The 25,271-nt window shown below is 42.8% G+C and overlaps 1 protein-coding gene across 1 annotated transcript in view; it reads right to left on the bottom strand.

The window, feature by feature from the left end:
- The window catches only part of eif3ea (eukaryotic translation initiation factor 3, subunit E, a), an 82,960-nt gene extending 58,324 nt beyond the window's left edge, over nt 1–24,636 (bottom strand). The window contains exons 1-5 of the mRNA XM_063197999.1: nt 24,507–24,636; nt 23,913–24,030; nt 23,283–23,400; nt 17,654–17,696; nt 14,427–14,531 (exon numbers count right to left, since the gene is read on the bottom strand). Coding sequence (XP_063054069.1) covers nt 14,427–14,531; nt 17,654–17,696; nt 23,283–23,400; nt 23,913–24,030; nt 24,507–24,596 — 474 coding nt within the window. The 5' untranslated portion in view covers nt 24,597–24,636. The remainder of the gene's footprint in view (nt 1–14,426; nt 14,532–17,653; nt 17,697–23,282; nt 23,401–23,912; nt 24,031–24,506) is intronic.
- Nucleotides 24,637–25,271: the final 635 nt, after the last annotated feature.

Genomic DNA, 25,271 nt, shown 5'->3' with positions numbered 1-25,271 from the left:
AAGTACCTCTCCCAACAATGGTATGCACTTCAAAGTGAAAGCCCCATACTCAAGTGTATTGACGAGAAAGTCCTTAATCTGGTTAGTTAATCAAAGAGCCTGTTTACCATTTGATAAAACATTATTCTGCAGGGAAGAATACCACGTCTTTTCTACTCTGCTAAAATCCTGTATTGGCCAAAATCTTGCTATTCCGAGCTCAGATTAATCAGAGTAAACGATACAAGAAAAATGAAGCAATTAAACCAAGGAAAATAGAAACTTTTGTTATGACAAAACAGTGGTCTGGCTGAATATACAAAATAATTCAAAGAGAAAACTCTAGTCGAAAAGTATTACATTAATTGCACTATTGCCATGCTCTGTTCAGTTTTAGAGAATAAAACCCTTGCTTGCTGCCAAAATCCTCTTTCACATTTCCACAAGTTAGTCCCAAATGTGTATCTCCCACCCCCAAATCCCTAAAAGCAGTAAGCGAGGCCTAAGTCATGTAGTCTAATCTAGCAATAACACATCTCAACAATACACTGGGTATTTGCTTGTCTTTCCTTTTCAGAAGAAGCCAACTTCAAAAGGAACACACACACACACACACACACACACACACACACACACACACACACACACACACACACACACACACACACACACACACACACACACACACACACACACACACACACACACACACACACACACACACACACACACAGAAGAGTTTTAACTCAGTTGGCTTCTCTGGCTTACAAAGGCAAAGTTGTTCCAACAACAGTCATACCACACCCTTCTTGAGGTTAGACATGGGAAGGGATGGGGGGGAGATTAAGACTTGGGCTGGCCAGGCAAGGGTTAAGGGGAGGATGGAGGCCAGATTGCCAGTGATGCTGCAAAGCCTAAATTACAAGCGTTAAACAAGTAATCTTCACTCGGCACTTGGGGGTCAATTGCCCTCTGAAGAGGAAATGCTTGGGTTGGCTAAACCGGGGGGATCAGGAAAACAAACTCAAGACATAATTAAATACCTGAGAGGATCACATGAGGGACAAATTCAAATCAGGACATACACTCACAGACATATCATCATCGTCATCATCATCGGTCGTACTCTGAAAAGCCCAAACTTTCTTGATGAATCCGGAAGGACAGCCTTGTTATGCGAGATTCCAGCAAAGCACAACTAAAGAATGCAACGTCCGCAATAGCCAGTTCATTCAGGAACTCGGGAGTGTTTTTTGATGAATGGTATTAAAACACAGATGGTAACACCACACTCCACACGCACAACCAAACATCTGAACTACAACCAAACCATTTCAAGGTAACTTGAAATAACTTGACTTGAACATGATTACTGGACATGATACCTGGAGGGGGTATTTTTAATAAATGCAGGACTGGAAATTTCCTCTAAATGCCATCTTTCAATAGATCAAAACATCGTGGCCACTTAAATACACCCCTTCATCCCAATTTGTCCGTTTCATTTAGACACAGCCTGTGGCTAATCAGAGCACTGCTTAAGTCCGGGGTCATCAGGGAGTGGCCTGGGAATGACCTTTTGGGGGCCTTTCGTCTGGCAGTACGGCAGCGAAAGCCAGCCAGGCTCAGGGACCCTCATTTATCCTTCTCTGAGGTACCTCTTAAAATGGAAGCAGGACTCCAGCCGCCCCCAAGATTCCTCCCCATCAGTTCGTATTAAAGGATCACGTATCAGCAGCATTCGGGAGTCTTTTATTTGAGATAACCTCTGCTGATAGCCTGCCAATAACCCCTTTCCTGCCTTGACTCTTGCTTGATCCCTGCTTCCCTTACGGTCTGACTTCAAGTCCTTCAATGTCTCTTCCTGGGTTGGGGGGAGGGGCTGACCAGAACATCCACCCCCATCCCAAAAAACACCACCATATCCTTTCCAGGATGGTGGGGGGGGGGGGGGGGGGCTCCATTACCCATCCCCTATCCCCAAAAACCGTGCCCTTTTCTGGCTGGGAGAGGGGCACAACTAAGCAGGCCTACTCTGCTTGGCTGTGCAGCCCAGCCGTGTCTGGCTCTCTTCAGCAGCTGGTGGTTTGGACACACGTCAGAGGGATTTGATCAACACCCTGAGAGGAGCCGTGAGAGGAGAGACACAGGGGCTAACGAGAAGTCGACAAGCGAGGAGTCCCACACACAAAACCTGCTCCTGGAGGAGCCAAGGACTCCAGACGATGAAAGGGAATGTCTAGCTTCCTGAGCCAGGAGGCCAGACTCACAATATTTGTTAAAAAAAGAAAATTAAAGAAAAAAAAAAAAGAGAAACAATAACAGATTATAGCTCCAATATACAGCAAATTGGGTGAAACAGGGATTTTAGGGACACATTTTGTCTTTATAAGCAAGAGCTTTTCAACACACGATTCAAATAAAGGAAATCCCAACTCCGCTGCCTAGGATTTCAGTCTTGTATGAAAACAGTCTGGTGTAAGGTTTGGCTTCTTTCCAGTAATAAGCTTGATCTGGCGCTTTAACACAATTACTAGCCTTTGACAGACGTCAAAATAGCTTATAGGCCGCAATTCAAAACACGGAGGTTAAAACAGTAATTGCAACAATCTTCGAGCATTTAGCTAAAAAACGAAAACATCCTGTGAAATTTCGCTGTACAACTCCTCGAAGAAATTCGCACACTCCACCCATGTGGAAATAGGAGCTTGAGCTAACGAGACAGATCTCTACCAGAGACAATCAACTTCAAAAGGCTTGGTGCCGATGTTTCTAATTATGGCAAAAAGGAAGACAAAAACAAACAAAAAGCAAGGCAAATAATCAGCTGCAGGTTGGGACCTCTCTATATCTTGGGATGATAATCAGTCCACAAAGTGGACGTCGAGCTACACCCTCTAGGGCAGGCTCATGGGAAAGTCTGAAGATGGGGCCTGAGTTCATGGCAGCCCGTGATAACAGGACGGGACTAGACTAGACCAGACACGGTGACAGGCTCACCAGGAAGTTAAGGTGGGTGTCCTCTTCTGTCCAGCCACAAGATCCACACCACAGCCCAGCCCAGCCCAGACCAGACCAGACCAGAGAAGGTCCAGACTTCCCCTATTACCACTGCCCACTGATAGTGAGAGGGCAAGGGACAGGCCTACCACTTCTCTATTGTACAGAGATTTCATGTCAAAGGGCGGGATACAGGAATTCTCTTTTTTTCAGATGAGGTATGTATATTAATGACTTACAAGATTCCAAAAGTTTTAACAGTCCTACCATTTCATCAACTTGTTTTTTTTTTCTTTTGTCCATTTTTTTTTTTTTTTACCTACGTTTTATATTTTTCATTGGGAGGTATAAGGAGGTGTTCGTGTGTCACAGGGAAGGGATACAGTTCCTCTTAAAAAAAAAAAAATATAGAGCCCTGCGTCGAGTTAGGTGAGCACTGACCTATCCACTCACAACACTGGAACCTTTTGATCGGGAGTAACACCGGTTGGACAGTGCTAGGTGACTTTTCAAAGTGGAAACCTCAGAAGTGAGATCAGCATTGACTTGAGTATTTCAGTGGTAGGCATTTGCGTGTATGTTGCCAGTATAAAAGGTCAAACATTTCATTTCTAAATGTATTTTTTTGTTTGTTTTTTCTCTCTCGCTGTTCTCTTTTTTCCCCTGGAAGTCGTTGCCTGCTACGTTTGGCAGGGCTGCATGTCATTATGGCAGCTTTCTCCACTCCACACTGCTGGGCTTTCAGTAGTGGCCATGCAAGAATAGTTTCAATACCTGTTTTTTTTTCCCCAGCAGTTACCTTAACTTTCCACTGGGTTGCTGAAACGGGCACACATTTTCACTGACTGACCAGCAACAATAAATTTACTGTGCAGAAGATCCGACGGGACACTCAATCTTTATTCTCAACATCCAATACCTGCATTAACAGATGATATGAATAAGTTGCTCTTTTCGCACCGAGCTCCCACTGTAACAAGACCTCAGACCTGGATTTTGCAAGCCTGGCTTCCTCCGTTAAATGACCGTGTTTCCCACGTTAAATGACTTCTGGAGCCTAACCTCCATGGCCAGCTACAGAGATGGGAGGTCCAACGAACACCACAGAAAAAAGGAAAGAAAAGTAGCGAGAGAAGAGAAGGGAGGTAGGAAGACTGACACAAAAAGAAAGGCAACTGAAGGAGAAAGGGCAAGGGGGAAAAGATGAGGCAGGTATTTATAATATAAAGGGTCTTACTGATTAAATCCATTTTTCTCAGAACTTCAAAATGTCAAAAGAGGCAGGGGGTGGGGTATTCTGTTACCAAGTGCCTGTGCGCACTTTGTTACGAGAGGGATTCTGAGATGAGGGGCCAATGATTTGATGAAGAAAGAGAAATAAAGGCAGGACTTAAAAGACATAGCTACGGTTTAGCAATTTAAGTTTATTTAGACTAAGCTGCAATGCCATAAACAAGTCTCCTCGCAGGTCTGGCCTGAAGGAGGTGATGGTGTATACTTGTAGAGGAGGGTGATTGGGGGCCTCCAATTTTGTTGAACACTTTTGATGTGTCGGCTCTCGAAAATCCTGCCATTTCTCTGAATTCTTTGTGAGAGGCTTCCATCATCTCCTGTGCTTGGGAGCCGGGCTGGACTGGCCATCTGGCATAGCGGGCATTTCCCGTTTTTTACATTTCTGAAAACAGGGGCCCGCCAGTGAGCTGGGCCCACCAGTGAGTCAGTTCTGCACTGCTAATTATGAGGGGGGGGCCTTGAGGCCAAAAGTGCCTGGGCACTATTTCTCCCCCAGCCCAGTCCTGCTTGGGAGCTCTGGACTCGTTTGCAAAAGCAGTGCAGTGCCGTGCCGCTTTGTAAATCACTCAAAAAAATAAATAAATAATGAGAGTGGAAGAGCTCCAACTGCTTTGGGTTAAGAGGCTGTTTACAATACAGACAGGAGAGCAGTGATGCCTTGTCTGTGCCAACCCGCTTTGAGACAATCCACCATTACAGATGGGCAAGGGGAAGAGAGCAGAGTGCCACACCACGCAGACACTCAGGCAAGGGGAGAATATCTAGTTTCCATTCTAAACCAATGGAGAGGATTTTTTTCCAGTCACTACATAGCCATGGTCTTTCTCTCTAATGAATTATGCAAAGTATGGGAAACTGATTTTGATTGTAAGGCAAGGCTGACCTATGATGCGTCTTGCTTTCTACGGCACCACAAAACCCACAGACAAAAAAAACAAAAACAAACAAACAAATACATATGCTGGTATGGCTAATATATCATGATTTTTGTTAGTGAACAAAAAAGGGCAGATTTCTTGTGGTTGCAACAAGAATGGCATGTAATTAGCTACATTCAGGTTTGTCCAATATGGTGCGGGAAAAACAAAAACAGTTCTTTGAACTAATATAACACGACAAGAAGTTCTGACCGCTTTGCAGCAATCATTTCTACAACAATTTCATGAAACAAAGCCGTTTGGAATTAACTTCTGAAATACAATATTCGCATACCGTGTTAAATAGATCCATAATGCACATCAGCTGCATTCTATGCATGACAAGTTTATTCTAACATTAAAGGTCTATGTCTAAGTTTAAAACATGCATCAGAGTGCCTGTCTTGAGAATAGAGCAGACCTCCCTTTCCCCAATGCAACAATGTAAACAAAACAAACCTATTTCCCTACATTAGTCTATGGGTAAATGCACTACATGGATTCACTATAGCAACAACACTTGCAAAAAGTCTTACTTTAATGCAAATTTGAAAAGAAAAACCTTTCAAAAAAGAAGGCACATTGAAATAGCCAAGATTACTTCACAATGTACTCTTCATCACAGAGAAGAATACATCTCAATGTGATTTTGTTTGCTTTAAACATTTACTTTTAGTTCAAACTTGCCCGATCAAGTGTGACAGATCTAAAACAACATAGACCTTTCCAGTCAACCGCTTGGTTGGCAACTATGAAGTTATTTCATTCAGGAGAAAGATTAACTAAACATTCAGAAATACCACACTCGAGAGTAATACAAAAGAAGGATCCTGGTGTTTAAACATTAGCCGTTACAATGGCTCGCGTTAGCTTTCAGATAAGCATCGCTAAAGTATTTACAGAATGTCACTCAATTGTACACTTTGGCTGTCTGAATTGTGGTGCAGCACATGGACACCAGAGTTCCGACTGTAAAAATGAGGTCTGCACGATACCAGAAAATAATTCGATACTCGATAACAGCATGCAATACCTCAATAACTATATTATACTAAACGATATTTAGAAATATAGCCAAGTGTTTTTCTTTTCACTAATTTGTCGGTCTATGTTGGGGGCACGACTTTGGTCGTGGAGAGCTTCTAGCGCAGCTAGTGATTGGACAGCTCAGATTTTTTTTTTTTACTGGTCATCCATAATTAAGTCATTGTCGCGATACGCATATCGCCAATCTTGATATCGTCATTTCGATACATTTTCGATATATTGTGTTGCCCTAGTACAAATACACAGATACAAATACGAAGAGTTCAATATGTGTTTTAGCCTTGGCTCTTACACAACATTCCTGCTATAAACTCATGCGGAGTGCGGTGGTTTGTCCCAAGTAGACATAATAACAATAAAAGAGCCAACCGCCCTTCAAGGCCACATTCGCACAATTTCCACACATTTGAAAAAGTGCCATTTAAAAAAAAAAAAACCTCTTACCCCACATTATTAGACAATAAGGCAATGTGAACTAAGTGACTTGAAATCGAGAGGAGAGGTGGAGAGGGAAAGAGCGAAAGCAAGTGTTTGCCTCTGTGTATGTGTGCGTGGGAGAGAGAGCCAGAGTCCCAAAAAGAAAGAGAGCGAGAGTGAGAAACAGAGGTAGAGAGAGAAAGAGAGAGAGATTGAGGAAAGCAACAGAGTGAGCCAGCAAGCGAGCAAGAGAAGGAGCGAGCAAGGTGGGGGGGGAAAAACTCTCCAGGTAGCAAAGTAGCACGATAGAGCATCCAAGCGTGAAGCCCCCAGGCAGGACTCCCAGGCTCGAGCACCCCTGACAAAAGGCACCTCTCTTCAGCCAGGGTGGTAGGCTACCCTCCACAGAGCCTGGCCTTGAGAACCAAATGATGGGGTGGGGTGGTGGGGGGGAGAGTGGTGTTTAGAGGGGGGAAGGAGCGGTGTGGAGGGTTAGGAGATGTCCATTCCCAGGGTTTCTATCTTGAGTTATATGCTACCACTGCGGCCCCAAACACAAACATGCGTGCACGCACACGCACGCACACACACGCACCTCAAGCACATATACACACACGCCACGCTCACCAGCTCACCTGTGATACGGCTGCATTCCCAACCTCTAACACACAGACACACACAATCTGGCTTCCGCCCTGAATGGAGTGCGGGATTCTACAAGTCAACCCCACAGACTCTCCCCTCTCCTCTCCTCAGTTCCTGCTTCGCTTGGGCCGACTCCCTCTCCACTCCTCTCCTCTCCTCCCCTCCCCTCTCCTCCTTCGCCTGGGCCGACTCTCTCTCTCGCTCTCGTTCTCCCACTCTCTCGTTCTCTCGCTCTAGTTCATCTTTCACTCATTTCTGCCGTCGGTGGGAGAAAAGCCACAGACACCCTGGGCCCAGCAATGAGCCCTTTGTTTATAGAGGAAATAAGAAGTGCGCATGTGTAACGTGGATCCTGCCAGTACTCTCGGTGAACTGCAATTATCCTCCCCCACAAAACCTACTTTGGTATTATCTGATTTCCAAAACGTATTCAGCTGGTGAAAATTATTTAATCCTGCACTTTCCTTCAGAAGAAGCAAAAAAAGGCAAAAATAGCTAACACAAACAAAAATACATTTAAAAAAAAAGGCAGAACATTTTGGTTTCAAGCATTTAAAACAGGGGCGGGGGAATTAAGTTGTATCAAAGTTTATCAGAGGCCACGCTCAATTTCTGGAGAAAAATGAATAACATTGGGTGCGCGAAAAAGGGTAAGTAATAAGAGGAAAAATTCACACTCACAAGCTGAGTCTTATTATTTATTTATAAATTACCACCATGTCCACAAGCGGGCGCGTTTCGGCTCTTAAGCCATCATCAGTGCTGGGGGGCAATAAGTTGCTCCCACTGACAAAAGAATGACGACAGAGGACACTTCTCCATTGGCATGTTCAGTATTACATCACCGCCGCACAAACACAGACGTGAGGTTTTGGAGAGTGCTCATGATTTCAATAAGCTAACCTCACCGTCCACCAGCCTGCAGCCGAAAAACCAGCAGCAGTCGCATGCAGCAAGGAGCACTGGTGCCGCCGCGCAGAGCAGAGTGGAGCGGAGAGGAAAATTGCGTAACCCATTTCCCCAGGGCCAGGGCCGCCCGCTAACAGCTTTGGTTGGGCCTCGGCGGCAAAGCTCCCCCCCACTCAACAGATGCAATTTAATGGGGACCCAATTCTGCCACCATCCACCCCCTCCCGCTTCTTGGGCCCAGGACAACTGACCCCTTTGTCCCTTCCTGTTGGTTACAATTCAATGCTCTCAGTGCTGCAGCAGGATGCATGGACTCCTTCAGCAGTGAGTAGACGGAATGCTCCACTCCACTCCGCTGCTGCTTCTCTGAGCACTAATCCACAGACAGAGCGCCATGCCAGGAGTGTGTGTGTGTGTGTGTGTGTGTGTGTGTGCGTGTGGGGGGGGGGGGGTGTTGACTAAGAGGCAGATTATGGAGTGTCTGTCTCTGCGGCTGCCAGCAGGAAAAAGAAAAGGGCCAGTAAAGTTCTCTCGCGCAAGACTTTCACAGCTCTCACCTGATTCCAAAGACACGGAGGCTGATTTAATAGGCCGATGGGTGACGTCAGGCCTCGGCTCGCACAAGCCGCCTGTCAGTAGCTTTTCAGCCTTTTCATTGAGTAAAAGCTGACAGTTGGAAACAACCTGGCACCGTTGGGGCAAGCATCTGCTGGGTGACTAATTTATTTTTTTAATATAACTGACAACCACAATAATAGCAATCAATCTGAACCTCATACCGCAGAGTCCAGTAGAAATTAGTGGAACATAGGGTAAAACTGTACAGTATGGGAGAAACAGACTAAGAAAACTTTAATTAAGACACTACATATCCATCCGTGTCAGTCAATTTAAGTCCCAAAGAGATGGTTTCTGTGTTGTTTGAAAGCTCTTTTATGGCTCTACAAATTACACAAACAACATGGAACCCAACAGTTATCAGAGTATGAATGTGATATATTAAAAATTGAATATCTCCAAACTTAGCCTGTAATGTCATGAATATCACTCATTTCAGAGATCAGAATGTGTTGTAGTTAAGTAGTAATAGAGTAGCATTACCCCACCTGAGATGTGTTACCCCACCTGACACTCTGCCCATATCAGCATGGAACCCAACAGCTATCAGAGTATGAATAATGTGACATTAAAATGTTAAAAATTTAATATGTCCAAACTTAGCCTGTAATGTCATGAATATCACTCATTTCAGAGATCAGAATGTGTTGTAGACTAGTTAAGTAGTAATAGAGTAGCATTACCCCATCTGACTTGTTACCCCATCTGACGCTCTACCCATATCAGGATTAGTATTTTGAGTGGAGTGTAAGGTGGGGTACCATCAAGGTTCTACCAAACTATCCATAATTTCCTCTCCTTTTTTTGTAGCTCATTCTTTTCCTTTTCAGAAAAGTGCAGTGAAAATGTCACAAAACAGACTAATAACCCTCTCAGGATGCCAGTTGGGTAATGCATAGCTTTGTTTACTTTTTTTGATTAACGCATATGACTTGCTCTAAACCTGCTGCACATTTAAAAAGAGCAAGAGGATGAGAAGTGGAAGAAACTCCACAGACAGCATTGTTCGTGAGTGATTCTACGATTCGACTGCGCTTTCAAGTCCATGGATTTTAATTGCCAATTCCACTAGCTATTAACTGCATCCAATGATGTTTTGGACATTAGTACACATTTATCTTTCATATAATACAGAAAGTGTAGACATGGCATTATTTCCCTCAGCAAGAATGAATATTTAATACTGGATTTGGGCGTTTTCATGCCGTCCTGTTTTCCAAATGTCAGATTCAGTCTTCATATTAGCATGTAAAGAAACTTGTTTTGCCCAAGACGATTGCAAATGTTGATTCAAGGTAATCATCACAATATGACAAAACTGTCAAGAAAGACCACTTTCCATTATACATGAAATTTGTAGGCATGGTACGGTTTGCGTTGCAAACCGAGACCGCCGGTTTGCATGTCACGGAACGGGGTAGTGGGCAACCGCACGGTGCCCACGGTTTCAAAAAAAAAAAAAAAATAGAGTGACCACCGGCGGACGACGCTATTAAAATCCTACTACTTTTACAAGCATAAAACACAAAGACTACGTAGGATATTGAGTGTGGAAAGACTGATTTCTATCAGCCAACTGAAAGGCATAATGTAACAGCATGCGCCAGCTGGATAGGCTACAGTAGCCTACAAGCAAGTGCAGGTCGGTCAGCAGCGTCACCCTCTCCCCCCTCTCTCTCCACGTTAGCGCAAGTGACTGTTCCCAGCCTTTATGCTGACCATTTTAAATTAAATGAACATGAATTTACAAACAATGACAGATTAGCAGAACAAAGTAGACTATGACTTACGTTACAGTAGCCTAGTGTAGGCTATATCCACGTGGCATTGAATGGGGATTCCGGACGGCAAAATGCGAGATAATTGAACATCCATCAGATTCACTGCGCTGTCCTTAACTGCAATCAACTGTAGGCCTAATTATATGTAGCCAGTTAAACTCTGATGGACGGAAGGGGACTTTGTGCTGTTGCCTAGTTAACATTGATGTTTAACACTATAACAAAAATAAATTTGACTGTTTTAAAAGGCTCAGCTTCACAGGAGTTTTGTGAAACATTCTTGTGCATACACTTCTAAAAAAAACGATCTTTTAAAATTATTTGTTACCTTAACTTTCACATTTTAACATAACATAACCCTATCACTTGTTCACTTAAAATTGAATTTGACTTCTGATTTTACTTCTATGCTTCTCACGGCCGGCAGTTTCATGATAGGAAGCAACTGATTCATAAGCGCAAAACTCGCAGAAAGCGGTATCAAAATAAAAGTACAATTCGTTCTCAGTGTGTCATTAGCCAAAATAGTCATACTGCACTGACCTAATGGTCCCATTGCCTACAGGAGTGTAGCTGTTTTATTTTTACACGTCAAATGTGTTATAGCATGTAATATTTGAATATTTGTCAACTTAAAAGTTAGGACTTAGTTCTCCCTTTTTGTGAAATAAATGGAAGCATGTTAAAATCATTGATATCTTTCCTCTTTCAGTTGGGTTAAATTAAGTCAAATTCAACATACCCATGATAAGCTTACATTTTCATTCTAATTTTTATATAATACATTTTATTTAAAAAAAACTAAAAAAAAACAGAACCGTACAAAACCGAAAACCGTGACCTTGAAACCGTGATATGGACCGAACCGTGACATTTGTGAACCGTACCACCCCTAGAAATTTGCCATTTTGTGTGTGTCCACGAAAACTGTTTTAACCGTGTAACGGTCTGTAACCCCGTCCATGAATCAGTAATGGTTTGGTCTTAGGCCATACGAATAACATCACGTGATGTCATAACCTCTTTGGCAGGATATGGGAAGACTTTTTGATAAGTTTTGAGCTCCATCCTTTGAACTCCATAATTTAATCCATTCTTTTTCATGTTCTCATAGCGGGAAAATTGCCTGTCAACTGTGTTATCAACATATTCATAAGAATCTGAATTAGAAATCACATGTAGAAAAACACAGATAAAGCATACAAATACATGAATTGATTAAGGTGTTGTGGTGGAACTTCTGAGGTCCTCAGTTAGCACAACACCATAAAAATGGCTGAAATGTCAAGCCGTGTTACCGTCAATGGTTTTACACATCAGCTATGACAGTTGAGGAGGAGTAAGCTTATGTTTTTGCCAATTTATCTCCATATTGACAGACAAACAAACAAAATAATCTGTGTTCTAGGGAGATGGGTTTGTCTGCTCAGTTTTTTCTCCTAAAAAAGTACCGACTTGTTCCCCTGCACTGCTGACCGTAACACAGTTGAGTAACACTGTTGACTGTTTTGAAAGTATTTTTGTGCTATTGATCCCTTATGTGTTGAAAAAATCCTATGAACAGACACTAGGGATTATCTCTGAAGAAGGAGGTCTTGTGTAAGGAGGGTGACTAAATTCAAATCAGACGTTACAGGGACTTAAAATGAAAAATGTGTCAGTCTGTATCACAGTGAATCATAAAATCCTACTTATGAAGCTCAACAATCACATTTTCTATATCAGTTGCACAGATTAATGACAACATTATTGTTAAGGGACATAAGCACTTTCAAACGTATGTTGTTTCAACTCTGTAGGATTTTTATATATGTTTGAAATTACATAGTATTTGTCCATAACACTGTTGACAAAATAATCAGGCAAATGTTCGCTTTCATTAGAGTATATATCACATGATTTAAGATTAAGCTTGGCAATTTGTTTGTTTGGAAACTTAAATATATACACTATGTAAACATCTAGGTCATTTAGTTGAAAAAAAATACTGATAACTGACATTTTGCTTTTGCCAAAAGCGCAGTCGAATCGTAGAATCATTCTCAACATGGCTTTCTTTGGCATTGGGTTCTGCTTTCAAAATGACCTTAGCACACACACACTAATGGCCATGTCAGAATAGATTAATAGAAAAGGGCAGATATTTTTTTCTGACACAAAACTTATTAGTACATTTTAAACTCTTAGTCATGTAATGTGCAGGTTCTGGGGATGGTCTGGTGAATGAAGGGCCACGGGAATCCTCTCTCTCTTTTTGTTTAAAAGCTGGTTTTTTTTTTGGAGGGGGGGGGGGTCATGCCTTTATTCAGGACAGAACAGAGTGTGACAGGAAGTGAGTGGAGGAGAGAGAGAGGGGAAGGATCGGCAAAAGATCTCAGGCCAGAATCGAACCTAAGTCGCCAGTGTAATGGGTAGGGGTGTAAATAATAGCCAATATGTATCGATACATCGATTCTACAGCCAACGGTCGAATGGTATTGTATCCTGGGGCATTCTTATGTATCGCAAATAATCGAATCGCTGGCACCTACCCAATGCCCTTGCTCCATAACATAATAGAGGTAGAAAAGTAACTGAACCAAATCGTATCGTGGGGCATTCTTAAGTATCGAAAATAATCGAGTCGCTGCCTTAAGAAATCGATATTCAATCACATCCTCATAGAGGCTGTGATCTACACCCCAAGTAATGGTACGGCATAAGGATGCAAACAATTAATCGACTTTAATTCGACTGACAAGAGACTCAGGTGAAATGGGCATGTGAAGTGTGTGAAAAGTGGGAATATTTAAATCACTTTTGGATTAAAGAATTTAAATAGAATTTATAGAATTAATAGAATAGAATTAGTATTATTTTATCTCAATTTCTTAATAATTTTTTTAAGATTCAATAGAGATTTCGGGCGGGAAAGATTTTGGGGGGAAAACGCTGCTTATCAATTAATCGTAAGTCGATTGATGAGATCAATCAACTAACAATTAAAGATGTTCTCTCAACGTCCTTTCATTAATATTGTTGTGATCCCCATTGTTATTGAATGTGTTACGCAATGGTCCTGTTTTAAAAAACGTTCTGGTTGCTTTGTTTCAAGCCGTTTTGGCAAGCTAGCAAGGTGACTTGTGGGGACTTCTGGGTTTCTTGTGGGGGTCTTCTGGGTTTCTTGTGGAAATCCGTCTCTGATTGGCTCACTCTCAAAGAGATTGTAATGGGAAAAAGACTCGCCACTTCCCTGGGAGGTACTGCACTATAGGGGCTGCACTATAGGGGCGCCAACGGAGGCGTGGAGGTTCCATTCACGGCTTTGCTCTTTTGACAGCGACCCCTAGGCAAACTGTAGGCATGGAGCAACCAGAGTGGGCATGTTGTATGTATGAGGCTTTGTGCTCTGTGTGTATCTGAGAGTTGCAACCAGCTGATAGCTAAGCTAAGCTAGGTTTCGGGGCACCAGGCGTTGGTTGTTTTGCAAACAAGCAGAAAAAAATTACTTGACATGTTTTTAGAAAAATGGGTCGACATAAACCTTTGTGGGCAACGCGTTCTTTCAATGTGACACAACACAGAAGGGCTTTCGTCATTTGCTCGTTTCTCTGCATAGTTTATGTCAATTGGGAAACACCGGGAAACACAGTCAGACGAGGTGACGGACCGCTACGAGAGCCTTGCATGTGAGCTTAACTAGGGGGGACCGTCCGATTTTCAAAAGGAGTGAGTAAAACTGTGTTTTATCGGAAGTTGGCCTTTAATTAATTAATCGATAATTTGCATCCCTAGTACGGCATCTTAGGTCATTGAGCCCCCGGGCCAGGGAAATCCTTACCAGAACACGGAAGAAGTAAAGGTACTCGGCCGCTCCAGAGTAGTTCCCACACTCGTACTGGAACTTGGCGTATCTGTACAAGGTGTCCAAGTACTCCTGTCGAAACTGAAGGGGCACAAAGGAGAATCAAATGAGAAACACAATCACCATCTCTCAAAATGCACAAGAGACATTGGTGAAACAGGCACTTTTGCACAACAGGATGTATTTGACCATTAGGGGTTGTTTTCTAGTCACATCAGTGGTGATTCAGTGTCAGCATTGATCATGACTACTATAATAATATAATAATAATTGTTTTTGTATAGCACTGTATCATACAAGGCATGCAACTCAAAGTGCTTAACAAATGGGGAAAAAACATCATTGTTAGAGATGGATTTAAAAGGAGAGATAGAGAGGAGAGGCAGAAATAGCAGGAAGGCAGAGGAAGAAGAGATAGATAGAGATTGTAGAGTCATAAGGTCAACGTAGATTAGGACCAGGATTCTTAGAGGCGAAAGGTCCATAGTGGCTGTGTCTAGCATAAGTCATAGATAGTCACACTGAATTTGGGCGCTCAGATGCGGCCCCTGGTGGCATCAGGGGTGAGGAAAAACTCGCTTTCGTTTGATTCATAGTTTGTAGGGGGGAAAAGCTCAATGAGGTCTGAGAAAAAAAACCCTATAGCCAGGAAGAAACCTCAGGCAGAGACCAGCGGCCACCTAGGGGAGCCCTCTGCCAGGGCTGGTTGTGGACAGTAAAGACGCTGCGGCAGCTGGGACAATGTGACGCCTTGGCAGCTAGGAGTGGGCAAGGATGAAAAGGTGGGTCTTCAGCTGCTTCTTGAAGGAGTCGACGGAGCTGGCTGATCGGATCTCGATGGGGAGGGCGTTCCATCTCTCATGCAGGCATGCATTTAGTCAAGGCATGAATGGTAGTGGTTTGGCTAGGCTCAACAGAGATATATAATTGTGTGTCATTGGCATAGCTATGAAAATCAACATTGTGCTGTCTGATGATGGAGCCCAGGGGCAACATATAGAGAGAGAAGAGGAGAGGGCCCAAGCAACTACCCTGAGCAACTCCAAAAGGCACATCATACTTGTTGGAGACGTATTCTCCAATGATGACAAAAAACTGCCTTCCTGTAATATATGTTTTGAACCACTCTAAGACCTAGCCGGACAGTCCTACCCGAGATTCAAGGCGGTCAATTACTATGTTATGGTCTATCGTGTCAAAAGCTGCACTGAGGTCGAGGAGGATAAGTGCTGAAACTTATGTACTACAGCACATCTTGATAAAAATGACATTCTTTACATCACATGTTGGTAACACTTTAGAATAACTACCTATAAAAACCTTTATAAGCACTTGATAAATAATTAACTAATTATCAACAAAATGTTTACAAATGTTTATAAATGGGCAAAAAATACTATGTTAACACAGTAGACACAGCACAGCCGCATCGGTCCTGGAAGTTTCTCCTCCAAAGACCAAAGACCAGAAGGCATGAAACCACATAAAACTCACACTGTAGAAGTTGATTCCCACTCCACTGTGCAGTCGTAGTTTGGTTATTACTAAGGATAGACCGATATATATATATCGGTATCAGGTCGATATTGCATTTTTTAAGTGTATCGTATCAGCCGATACGCGTATGGTTTTGGCCGATACGCAATATTTATTATTTTATGTCATTCTGGTTTTTTTAAAAGCACCAAGACACTTTATTTTTTTATTACTTGATTGTTAGACATTACTTGATTGTTTAAATGTTTAAATGTTAAATGTGTGTAAGGAAAGTTTATTTTTAACTTGAGACCTGGAATATTTGTCATTTTTTAACCTTTTTTTTAACCCATATCGGCCCCAAATATCGGGTATCGGAAATCGGGTATCGGCCAAGGGTGATGGAAAAAAAAAAAAATGGTATCGCATCGGCCATTAAAAAACCTGTATCGGTCGACCCATTGTTATTACTCATTTACAAACACTTGGAAATACTTTGTTAAATGTTAATTATTATTAAAAGTTAATTAAGTGTTTATAAAGCTTTTAATGGTAGTTATTCTAAAGTGTTTACTTGACTGGCTTGGCCAGCTAGGCTTTAAAAAAAACACTTTCCCACAACAAAAGATCAATGTGTGGGGTGCATCTTCAAGAAGAAATTTATGGAGACATCTAAAGTAGGAAGACTCAAAATAGCAATGGTGACACAGCAAAAGCCTATACATTCACATACTCTGTGGCCATCTCCTTATCTTAGCTTATCTGTCCAATTCATTTGCGTACTGTGAGAAAAAAAATGGGTCAATTCATTTTGACAGCTTCAGTGCCACACAGACAATAAACTCTGTAGCGGAGTCTCGGCCCCACAGCACTTAGTTGTGGTCACAGTTCCTCCTCTTCTCTTCCTTCCCTTCCCACCAGTCAGCCACCCCAACACGCACAAGCACACGCACACGCACACGCACAAGCACACGCACACGCACACGCACACGCACACGCACACGCACACAGCCTCCACTCCTAGCTCGAGTGCCAATTCTTGTCACTATGAACTACGGCTAGCACCAGACCAGGACCCGTGGTTGTGTCGACAAATTCAGTGTGGCTTTTCGGGGGGGGAGCTGAGGCTAGGCCGAGGAGGATGACGGCAGTGGGGAGTGCGGGGACGGAGACTGGGGACTAGGGGAAGTGGAGGTACGCTGAGGACAGGCCCCAGGTCAATGGGATGCCGGGGGTTTGGGAGTGGAGCGCCGTCGACGGCAAATATAGAACCCCCGGCATTCTTGCGGCGGGACCCACGGCTCTTGCGCTGCTCCGTTTATTCTCGACAACTCACCGCAGAGGAAGAGACCGAGCGAACGTCCGCGGGATATGGTGAGAGCCATAATACCCACCCCCCTCATGCGCGCACACACACACACACACACACACACACACACACACACACACACACACACACACACACACACACACACAAATATATAACCGTCTGCTGTACTCCTCCCCTTCCCCTCCTCTCCCAGATCCCCCTCACCCTACGGTACTCAAAACTCTTTTAAAAGAGAGTTAAGGTTTTTGGGAAGCCATTTAAATCGTCACCCCTGCTAGGTCTGGCCCCACCCATGGTGAAATGACACTGGGTTCACTCAGAAGTCATGAGAAAAACACCCTGGAAGACAGCGGCGGCGGTGGTGGTGGTGGTGGTGGGTGTGGGGGGGGGAACTTACGTTGTGCTTCTCAGCCAGATAGTCAAACAGCATACGCCCATCCCTGGAAGAGAAGCGAGAGTAGTTTGTGGTTAGTTAGGTCTGCCTGAGGTTGGAGGGCTAGTGGATTCTTTTGATTGAGCATTTTTTCCCCTAATTTGGGCTCGAGTTGCTTCGCTTGTGTTTTCAGGAAGCTTTTCTTTTTCTCCCATCAAAATTTCAAGAACAAGCCATAAAAAAGTCCCATCGTTTTAGCAAAGATATCAAACTCCCAGACGTTTTTTTTTTTTGCGGTGGTGCTATCAAACGCTGTCAGCGTCATCGATCATAACAACAATACACAGACTGAAAATAGAGCCATGGTTGGTGCGTACACTGCAGCGAGCACACGCGGCCATGTGATGAGCCAGAGAATGCCGTACCGTACAGTGCAGGACCAATCAGAGGCTGCCAGTGAATGACTAGGTACGCAGGGCGGTAAGAGGCGGCTGCAGAGAGGCACACCGCTGCTTACCGCTCCCACAGACTCCCATCATGCAGCACAGGGGAGCTGACAAGGAGGACGCAAAGGGGTCTGTCGTCCTGGGCCCAGGGAAAGGAGGACAGGGGGGCCCAGGATTGGGTCCTCATTATATTGTACTAGTCGGGGCTTTCAGATGACTTTGTCCCCTGACCCGGTAAAAGCAAAAAACAGCCGTCAGCGGCCCCGTTGCCGCATGTGGCTGCCCGTCCCGGGGTCTAATGAGAAAGTCTCCCTGTGCTTCACACACACACACACACACACACACACACACACACACACACACACACACACACACACACACACACACACACACACACAGGAGCTTGGCCATTTAACTTCATCTGCGGCATGGGGCTCAAAGGCTGTTGTTTATGAAGGCATTCTGCAAAGCGCTGTGAGCCTGCCCTGCACCATTATACTGTCATCCCAACAGATGCTGCCTGCTGCTTTTTTGGAATGGGGGATTGATCTTCCCTAATGGCCCTGGCAAAGAGATAAACAAGACCTACCTTTGCTCTCGGGGCTGCGCCCTAAATCACCACCTATTGCCTTCCTCCACCACCACATCTACACATTAATTCAGATTTGTGTGTTGTGTTGTGATGTGATGGCGGACAATGTATACACAATCCAAGTTTAGTACTCCTAGTTTCCAGTCTGTAATATACTGTATGAGCGCTTCTCCCTCCCTCCTTCATTCAAGCACAAAGCCGTGAGCCCACAGGGGTAAAGTATTTACAGAAATGACTGAGGCGCTCCTCCTGACGTCATTAGTGTACTGTGCACTGTACCAGTAGACTTGGCAGTTGGCACAGACATCTTGCATATAAAGAACTAAACGGTAAGATATATAAACTTATCGGATGGACCAAATCAATGCCGCGACAATTGCCGCTACAATAATGCATCAAGCAACTTCAAAGTCTGGATAATAAATGTTTAAACATTACTATACTCTCTGCATACTGCATATTTTTTATGAAGTAAGCTTAAACAAGCACAGTTTTAAAAATGTTTTTTTTTTTTTAATATTCCCATCAAGAAAATCACAATTTTACATCAATAATTTAGACCCTATTTAGTAGGGGTGTAACGGTATACAAATATCACGGTTCGGTACATACCTCGGTTTTTGGGGTCACAGTTCTGTACATTTTCGGTACAGTATATACAAAAGGAAAATAAATTCAAATTGCTACTTTGGATCGGAGATTTCATCAGTGTAAGAAATAGTGCTTTTCTGAAAGTCTCACAAAGAACAAGGCTCTACACCTGGTTTTTTTTGCATTCTCTCTCAGCGTTCTTTATGAGCCACTGCATGTAGCGGCAGCATAATGTACAAACATGAACAGAGTTGCCCGTCAATCTACTTTTCGGTACAGCACTGTTCAGTTTGTTACAAAAACAATACAGTGTACCTTTACAGGCCTACTATTTAGACATACACGGGGGCTCCCTTTGTGCCTTTCATTTACACACCAAAACAGGCTTTTCCTCTGACACTTCTTTTGTAGCAAAAGTGGAGAACAGAGAAAAACAGACATTTGGATAGCTTTCCCCTCTAAAGCTACAATGCCTGCTCTCAGGCATGGCCCATTTATGCTAGCTCTTGACAGCATATTTATGAGACCAATTATGTTTTTTGAGCTCAGATGTCAGGTGGTACAACCACAGCAAAATGCCCATAAATTAATTAGTAGTTGGTAATTAATGTACTGCAATCAATAAGCTTGTTAGATAAACCAGTAAAAATGAAAATCATTGAATCCATGCAATAGTGGCATTAGCTGTGGTTGCACCACCCTGACATTTGCTCATTAGCGCTTATGCCAAATGAACTCACCGACCGTGTGTGTGTAAACAAAGTCATTTTGGAAAATGGAGCGAAGAAAATACCCATCTATTCATCAAAATACCTGGCTATATGTAATGGACACTCACTACTAGCCCAAGATATGTAATTCAAGCACATTATTATTCTAAGTAGATATGTAATTCAAGCACATTAGTATTCTAAGTAGATATGTAATTCAAGCACATTATTATTCCAAGTAGATATGTAATTCAAGCACATTATTATTCTAAGTTAACGAGATAATAATTCTGATAGAGCCGCTCATGGTTCATCAATTATAAACCGACAGCAGATGGAATTTATAGGTTGAGGTGGTACATGCATGAAAACTGACTTCGTATAGACTTTATTACAGACACTTTATACATCAATATGTCCCGTTAATTTTTAATGCCAATCAATTTACTTTTATGTCATTGCGATGCAGGAGTATTTATACATTTTATTGTGCTTCGATCAGCAGCATCCACTACTGCTTTAAAACCGTAACTTGCTAAACACAGCATTGCCTCACAGGCAAAGTATGCAGTGCTTTGCCAAAGCTATCCCAATAAGATAAACTTAAACTCTTCTTGAGATCTGTTTCCCAAAACACACGCATCGCAACAAGCCAAAAGGCTACGGGGATGCTCTAACTGCATTTGACATAACTTGAATGGGGGAAAATAAAGAAAAACATCAAAGCAAGAGGAGAAATGCGCAATGAAGTCCATCTTAAGCATTGCAAGGAGGATGCAACATGATATATTAAGCAGAGCTCTATACCAGGGGTTCCCAAACTTTACCATGACAAGGCCCCCCAATACCAATAGATTAACCAGCCAAGGCCCCCCTTACATGGGGTGTGCCACACTATTTTTCATGTGCACCACCTTTCACAACCATAGACCCGTGAGTCATTGCCCCACTGCGACACATGAAACTAACAAATGGGAATATTCGATCACTTATTTTTGCTTTATTTCAGTGTACATTAGTTATTCAATCATTGCTTTTCTATACTTTTCCACGGACACCCTGGCATCCCCTCGCGGCCCCCACTTTGAAAACCACTGCTCTATACTCCCATTTGATGGCCTGCTGGCAAAGGCCTGGCTGGGCGAGAAGGTCAAGTTACACTACTATGCAACTCAAAGCAAAAAAAACAAAACAACACAGAACATAAACCGTTATCCTGTAAGATTACACAGCTATCCCTGGCGGATAGGAATAGATGTTTTGAACCTCTCCCAGCCATTTTAGGGTTTGCAGCAGTCTGCCCTGCATGCCCAACTCAGATCTGTGCCACAATGCAGAAAGTAACTTTAGCAGATAATTCAACGGGATGGCCAAATCAAGACATTGCTCTTGACTTCAGATTTGAAAATCGAGAGGATTACCGTGACCTGTGACGAGTTTTGCTTTGTGTTTACGAAGCCAGAGCTATCAAATATGAATCCTTGTGTAATTGGGAAAAGACACAGACACGCTGCAGCCACAATGTCTGAAGTTTTACATCGGCAGCAAGTTGACTAGAAAATTGAACAACAATAACTGGCGGGGTACAGCTCTCCGATTCAATTGCTGAACTCACATTTCAAAAATAAGTCACGCCAATAAGAACAATAGAAATACAACAGCACGGAAATAAAGCAAGTGGGCATTCAACCTCCCTGTTAAAATTCCCCATTGGTTTACTATACGGACTCAAAGCGTTTTCAAAAAGGAAACAAAGTGTCTTTGATGAAATGACGAGTGTTCGTCCAAGAGACCAAGCAGAGGATGAAAACCAAACTATTTTAATTATGGCAAAGTCAGCACCAAAATATGGACTTAATAGCATTTACCACAAAGGCCTAATAGCTTCCCCCCCCTTCACATGCTGACTTTGCAGAGGCAAACTGTAAAGCCACTCAATGAGGCTAATTCTTCTGCACATGTACCACTGCTGTGATTACTTATTCCCCGTGAGATTCGTCAATCGCTGCTTCAATTAAATTCCCCTTAAGCCTCATCCAGCTGGAAATGTAGCCATAAATATGTTTTGTCCACTTCTAATGCGGCGCATATCTGTGACTGTGTTATAATTGGAAATCTGGACAGCAACAAACAACTTTGTGATGTGTGTAAGGCCATAAGTATGTAAAAGTTTATAAGAAATGATTGTGGTTTCCACAGTGTAATGGAACACTGTCACTGACTTGAGACTCAGTCCCACTTGAGACCTGGTGAAAACTAAGGCTTGCTTGTTAAAGTGAAAACCATATTTGGTTTAATATCTTGTGAAATACACCAGCAAACGGTTGACAAACCCCTGAAATTAGATCTAGGCAGTTGTGGGAAAATGCAGTTCATCAGCTTTTGATTGTTGATGGACATACAACAGAGTAACTTAACTCACAGTATATTCTGCTTAAATCAATGTAGAACATATCACTGTATGGGAGTCTCCTGACATCCATACATGCACACAAATCCTAAGCAGAGAATTCATACAACAACTACGGTATATATTTTGGTGCGCCCCTTTGGCAATGTTTTGTGCTCACTGATAAATCAAAAGCAAATGTTATTTTAACTTCAAGGGCAGTAAATATTTTACAAAACACATTCTATTAAGTTATACAATATCATCATCATCAGCAGCATCAGCAGCATACCCCACCTAGGGTTGCCATAACTTGCCAACCCTTCCTTGAAATACGGAAACATCCCGTATTTACAAAATAAAAAGATGGTTCTGTGTTGAGGTGAGTCTGGAAACAATTTGGTTAAAATGCAAGAAATTGCATCTAAGAAATAGATTATTTCCCCGGGGAGGAACCCCCAGACCCCGCGTGAGAATGAAGTGTCCCGTTTTTTTTTTCCCAGACAGTTGGCAACCCTAATCAGAGTTGTCTAAAGTAGATGTAGAAGTACTATTACAGGTGTACTTACAACACTGGTAGCATATTACAAAGTTGCAATCATGTTATATCATTCCACTGGTGTTGTAATTACATCTGTAAGAGTACTTACGATACGATATAATTAGACTTAATTATCAGTTTTCGCTGAAATTCATTTTGCGTCCCTGAGCAACACTCGTTTAAGAAAGGACATACACATAACACAAACTTTTACTTCATACAACTCTGACTGTAACTTATGGACCTAGACGACTAAACACTATAGGCCATATTGTGTTTTGTGTGTCTTTAATGTGCTATTACATGTGGATTGTGGAGAAGTGTCAAGCAAGACAAATTTCTGTGCAAACAGACAATAAAGTTTATCTTATCTTATTATCTTACCTTGTCGACTGCATCTGCCTGGTCGTCTCAGGGTCCTCAAACATTTTGACAATCGGCTCCGTCTCCGACTGCAATTGCTTCAGCTGTGCCACCACTGTGGTCCTTTTCTCCCTCAGGGCTATACACCAAAACACACACACACACACACACACACACACACACACACACACACACACACACACACACACACACGCACACACACACACACACGCACACACACACACACACACACACACACACACACACACACACACACACACACAATGATTTCCCCCAGTCATCATCAGATGTTCTTGACCAGAGCAGGTGCCAGTTACTACAACAGCAGGTCCAAGTAACTAGAAGGACAATCGCCCCTGGAGTAACATGGGGGTCAATTGTCTTCCCCACTTGTTTACTGATAAGGTAGGCTATATACAGTTAGCACTTTCTATAATAACACAGCAGACAGGAAGCAAATCTGAATCAAATCTAGCATAGGCCTACTATTCTTGCCAGATGTGTAGTTTTCAGTGGTAATACACATACATTTAGTAGACTACGCGCATGCACGCACACCCATACCCATACATGAAAACCCCAATTTCATGAAGAAAACAAAACAAAGAGAGCAATCTGCAGAAGACTTACTTTGCGGGATCTCTTTATCAGGATACAGGTTTTTGTGTACATCCATGGCGAAATCCACCATGTTGGTCTCACTAAGGAGATCCAGTTTCCCGTTGAGAAGTTCTTTTTCATTGTAAATCTGAAATGCACATGCGCTTTACTTACTTCAGATGTCAATTGGCATCGTAAACACAATGTAACTTACTCTACACAATGTAACACAATGACTGGCGAAGATCTCGATATCCTGTCATTCAGCAACATTGTAGAATTATCGTTCGCGCAACACTGGACAGCGACAACCGAAGCAGCACGATGATAGCAAGGTACAAAATGACCTGCAATGAGTCACAGTTTAGGCAGTAAGAACGAAATGTCAAGCTTTCATGCCGGTTTCACCAATGGGCATATGTTTTCACACCTACTGTAGATCCTAGATGGCCGTAAATTAATAACACACCACTTCAGTAGGTACTTCGTAGTTCCCAGTTGGCTAACTCAGCTAGCAGACACACAGCCAGTGTCTGTCACGTGTCTCGAGATTTTAGCGGATAAATCAGAAAGGAAGTTGCAGAAACGGTTTTATTTTCTTTACAGAATAAATTTCAACTTTACCTCTTTCACAGAGAGGAATTCCAATAATGGAAAAACCAGGTGACGGTCTAAAAAATGAGCAATTTTCGTTGTCAGGTCGTAGTCAGCCATGTTGGATGCTGTTTGAGGAAGGACTGATGACGTGACGAAGCGCTAGTATGAAGCAGCTGCAGTTAAAGGCACAGTGCAAGATTTCCAATCCTCTGAAAATCTTGTAAAGTTGAAGCTATTAGGCCTACTTGAAACAATAGGCCTATTTATGTTCATAGAATTCATGCCAATTGGATTAATTTAACAGATTTTTTTTTGCACTGACTGTCAATGGCATCTAGATGTGTGTGAAAGCAAGAAGAAAAGGGTAATATTAAAAATCACAAAAACTCTCAAGCTGCGATGTCGTATTTTACAAGGGGGGCCTAGCCTACATCCAACAGGAAAGGCCTACTTGATATCCAAATACTTAAATGGATGTCACAATCCTGGAGAAAGTTTTGGGTCAATCAATATAGGCTATATATTTACTCACTGAAATAGCTCATTAGGAATAGCCCTGGAATAACCCTGTTGACCTTATAGTGTTCTACAAGTCTGCAGCAGCGAGACGTAAGGGTTAACGTTCGGCGAGAAGGTCGCTACCGTGGAATAGCAGCACGACAGAGAGAATCTTTATAGCCCCCGACGCGGAGCGGAGGGGTCTTGTTCTCTCTGAAGTGCTGCTATTCCACAAAGCGACCGACTCGCCGAAAGTTAACCCGCTTATTATATGGATATACTTAAATGATTCAC

This window comes from Engraulis encrasicolus, chromosome 5, assembly GCF_034702125.1.
Source record: "Engraulis encrasicolus isolate BLACKSEA-1 chromosome 5, IST_EnEncr_1.0, whole genome shotgun sequence".
NCBI classification, from domain to species: Eukaryota; Metazoa; Chordata; class Actinopteri; order Clupeiformes; family Engraulidae; genus Engraulis; species Engraulis encrasicolus.
This window is presented reverse-complemented; position numbering and strand designations above follow the sequence as displayed.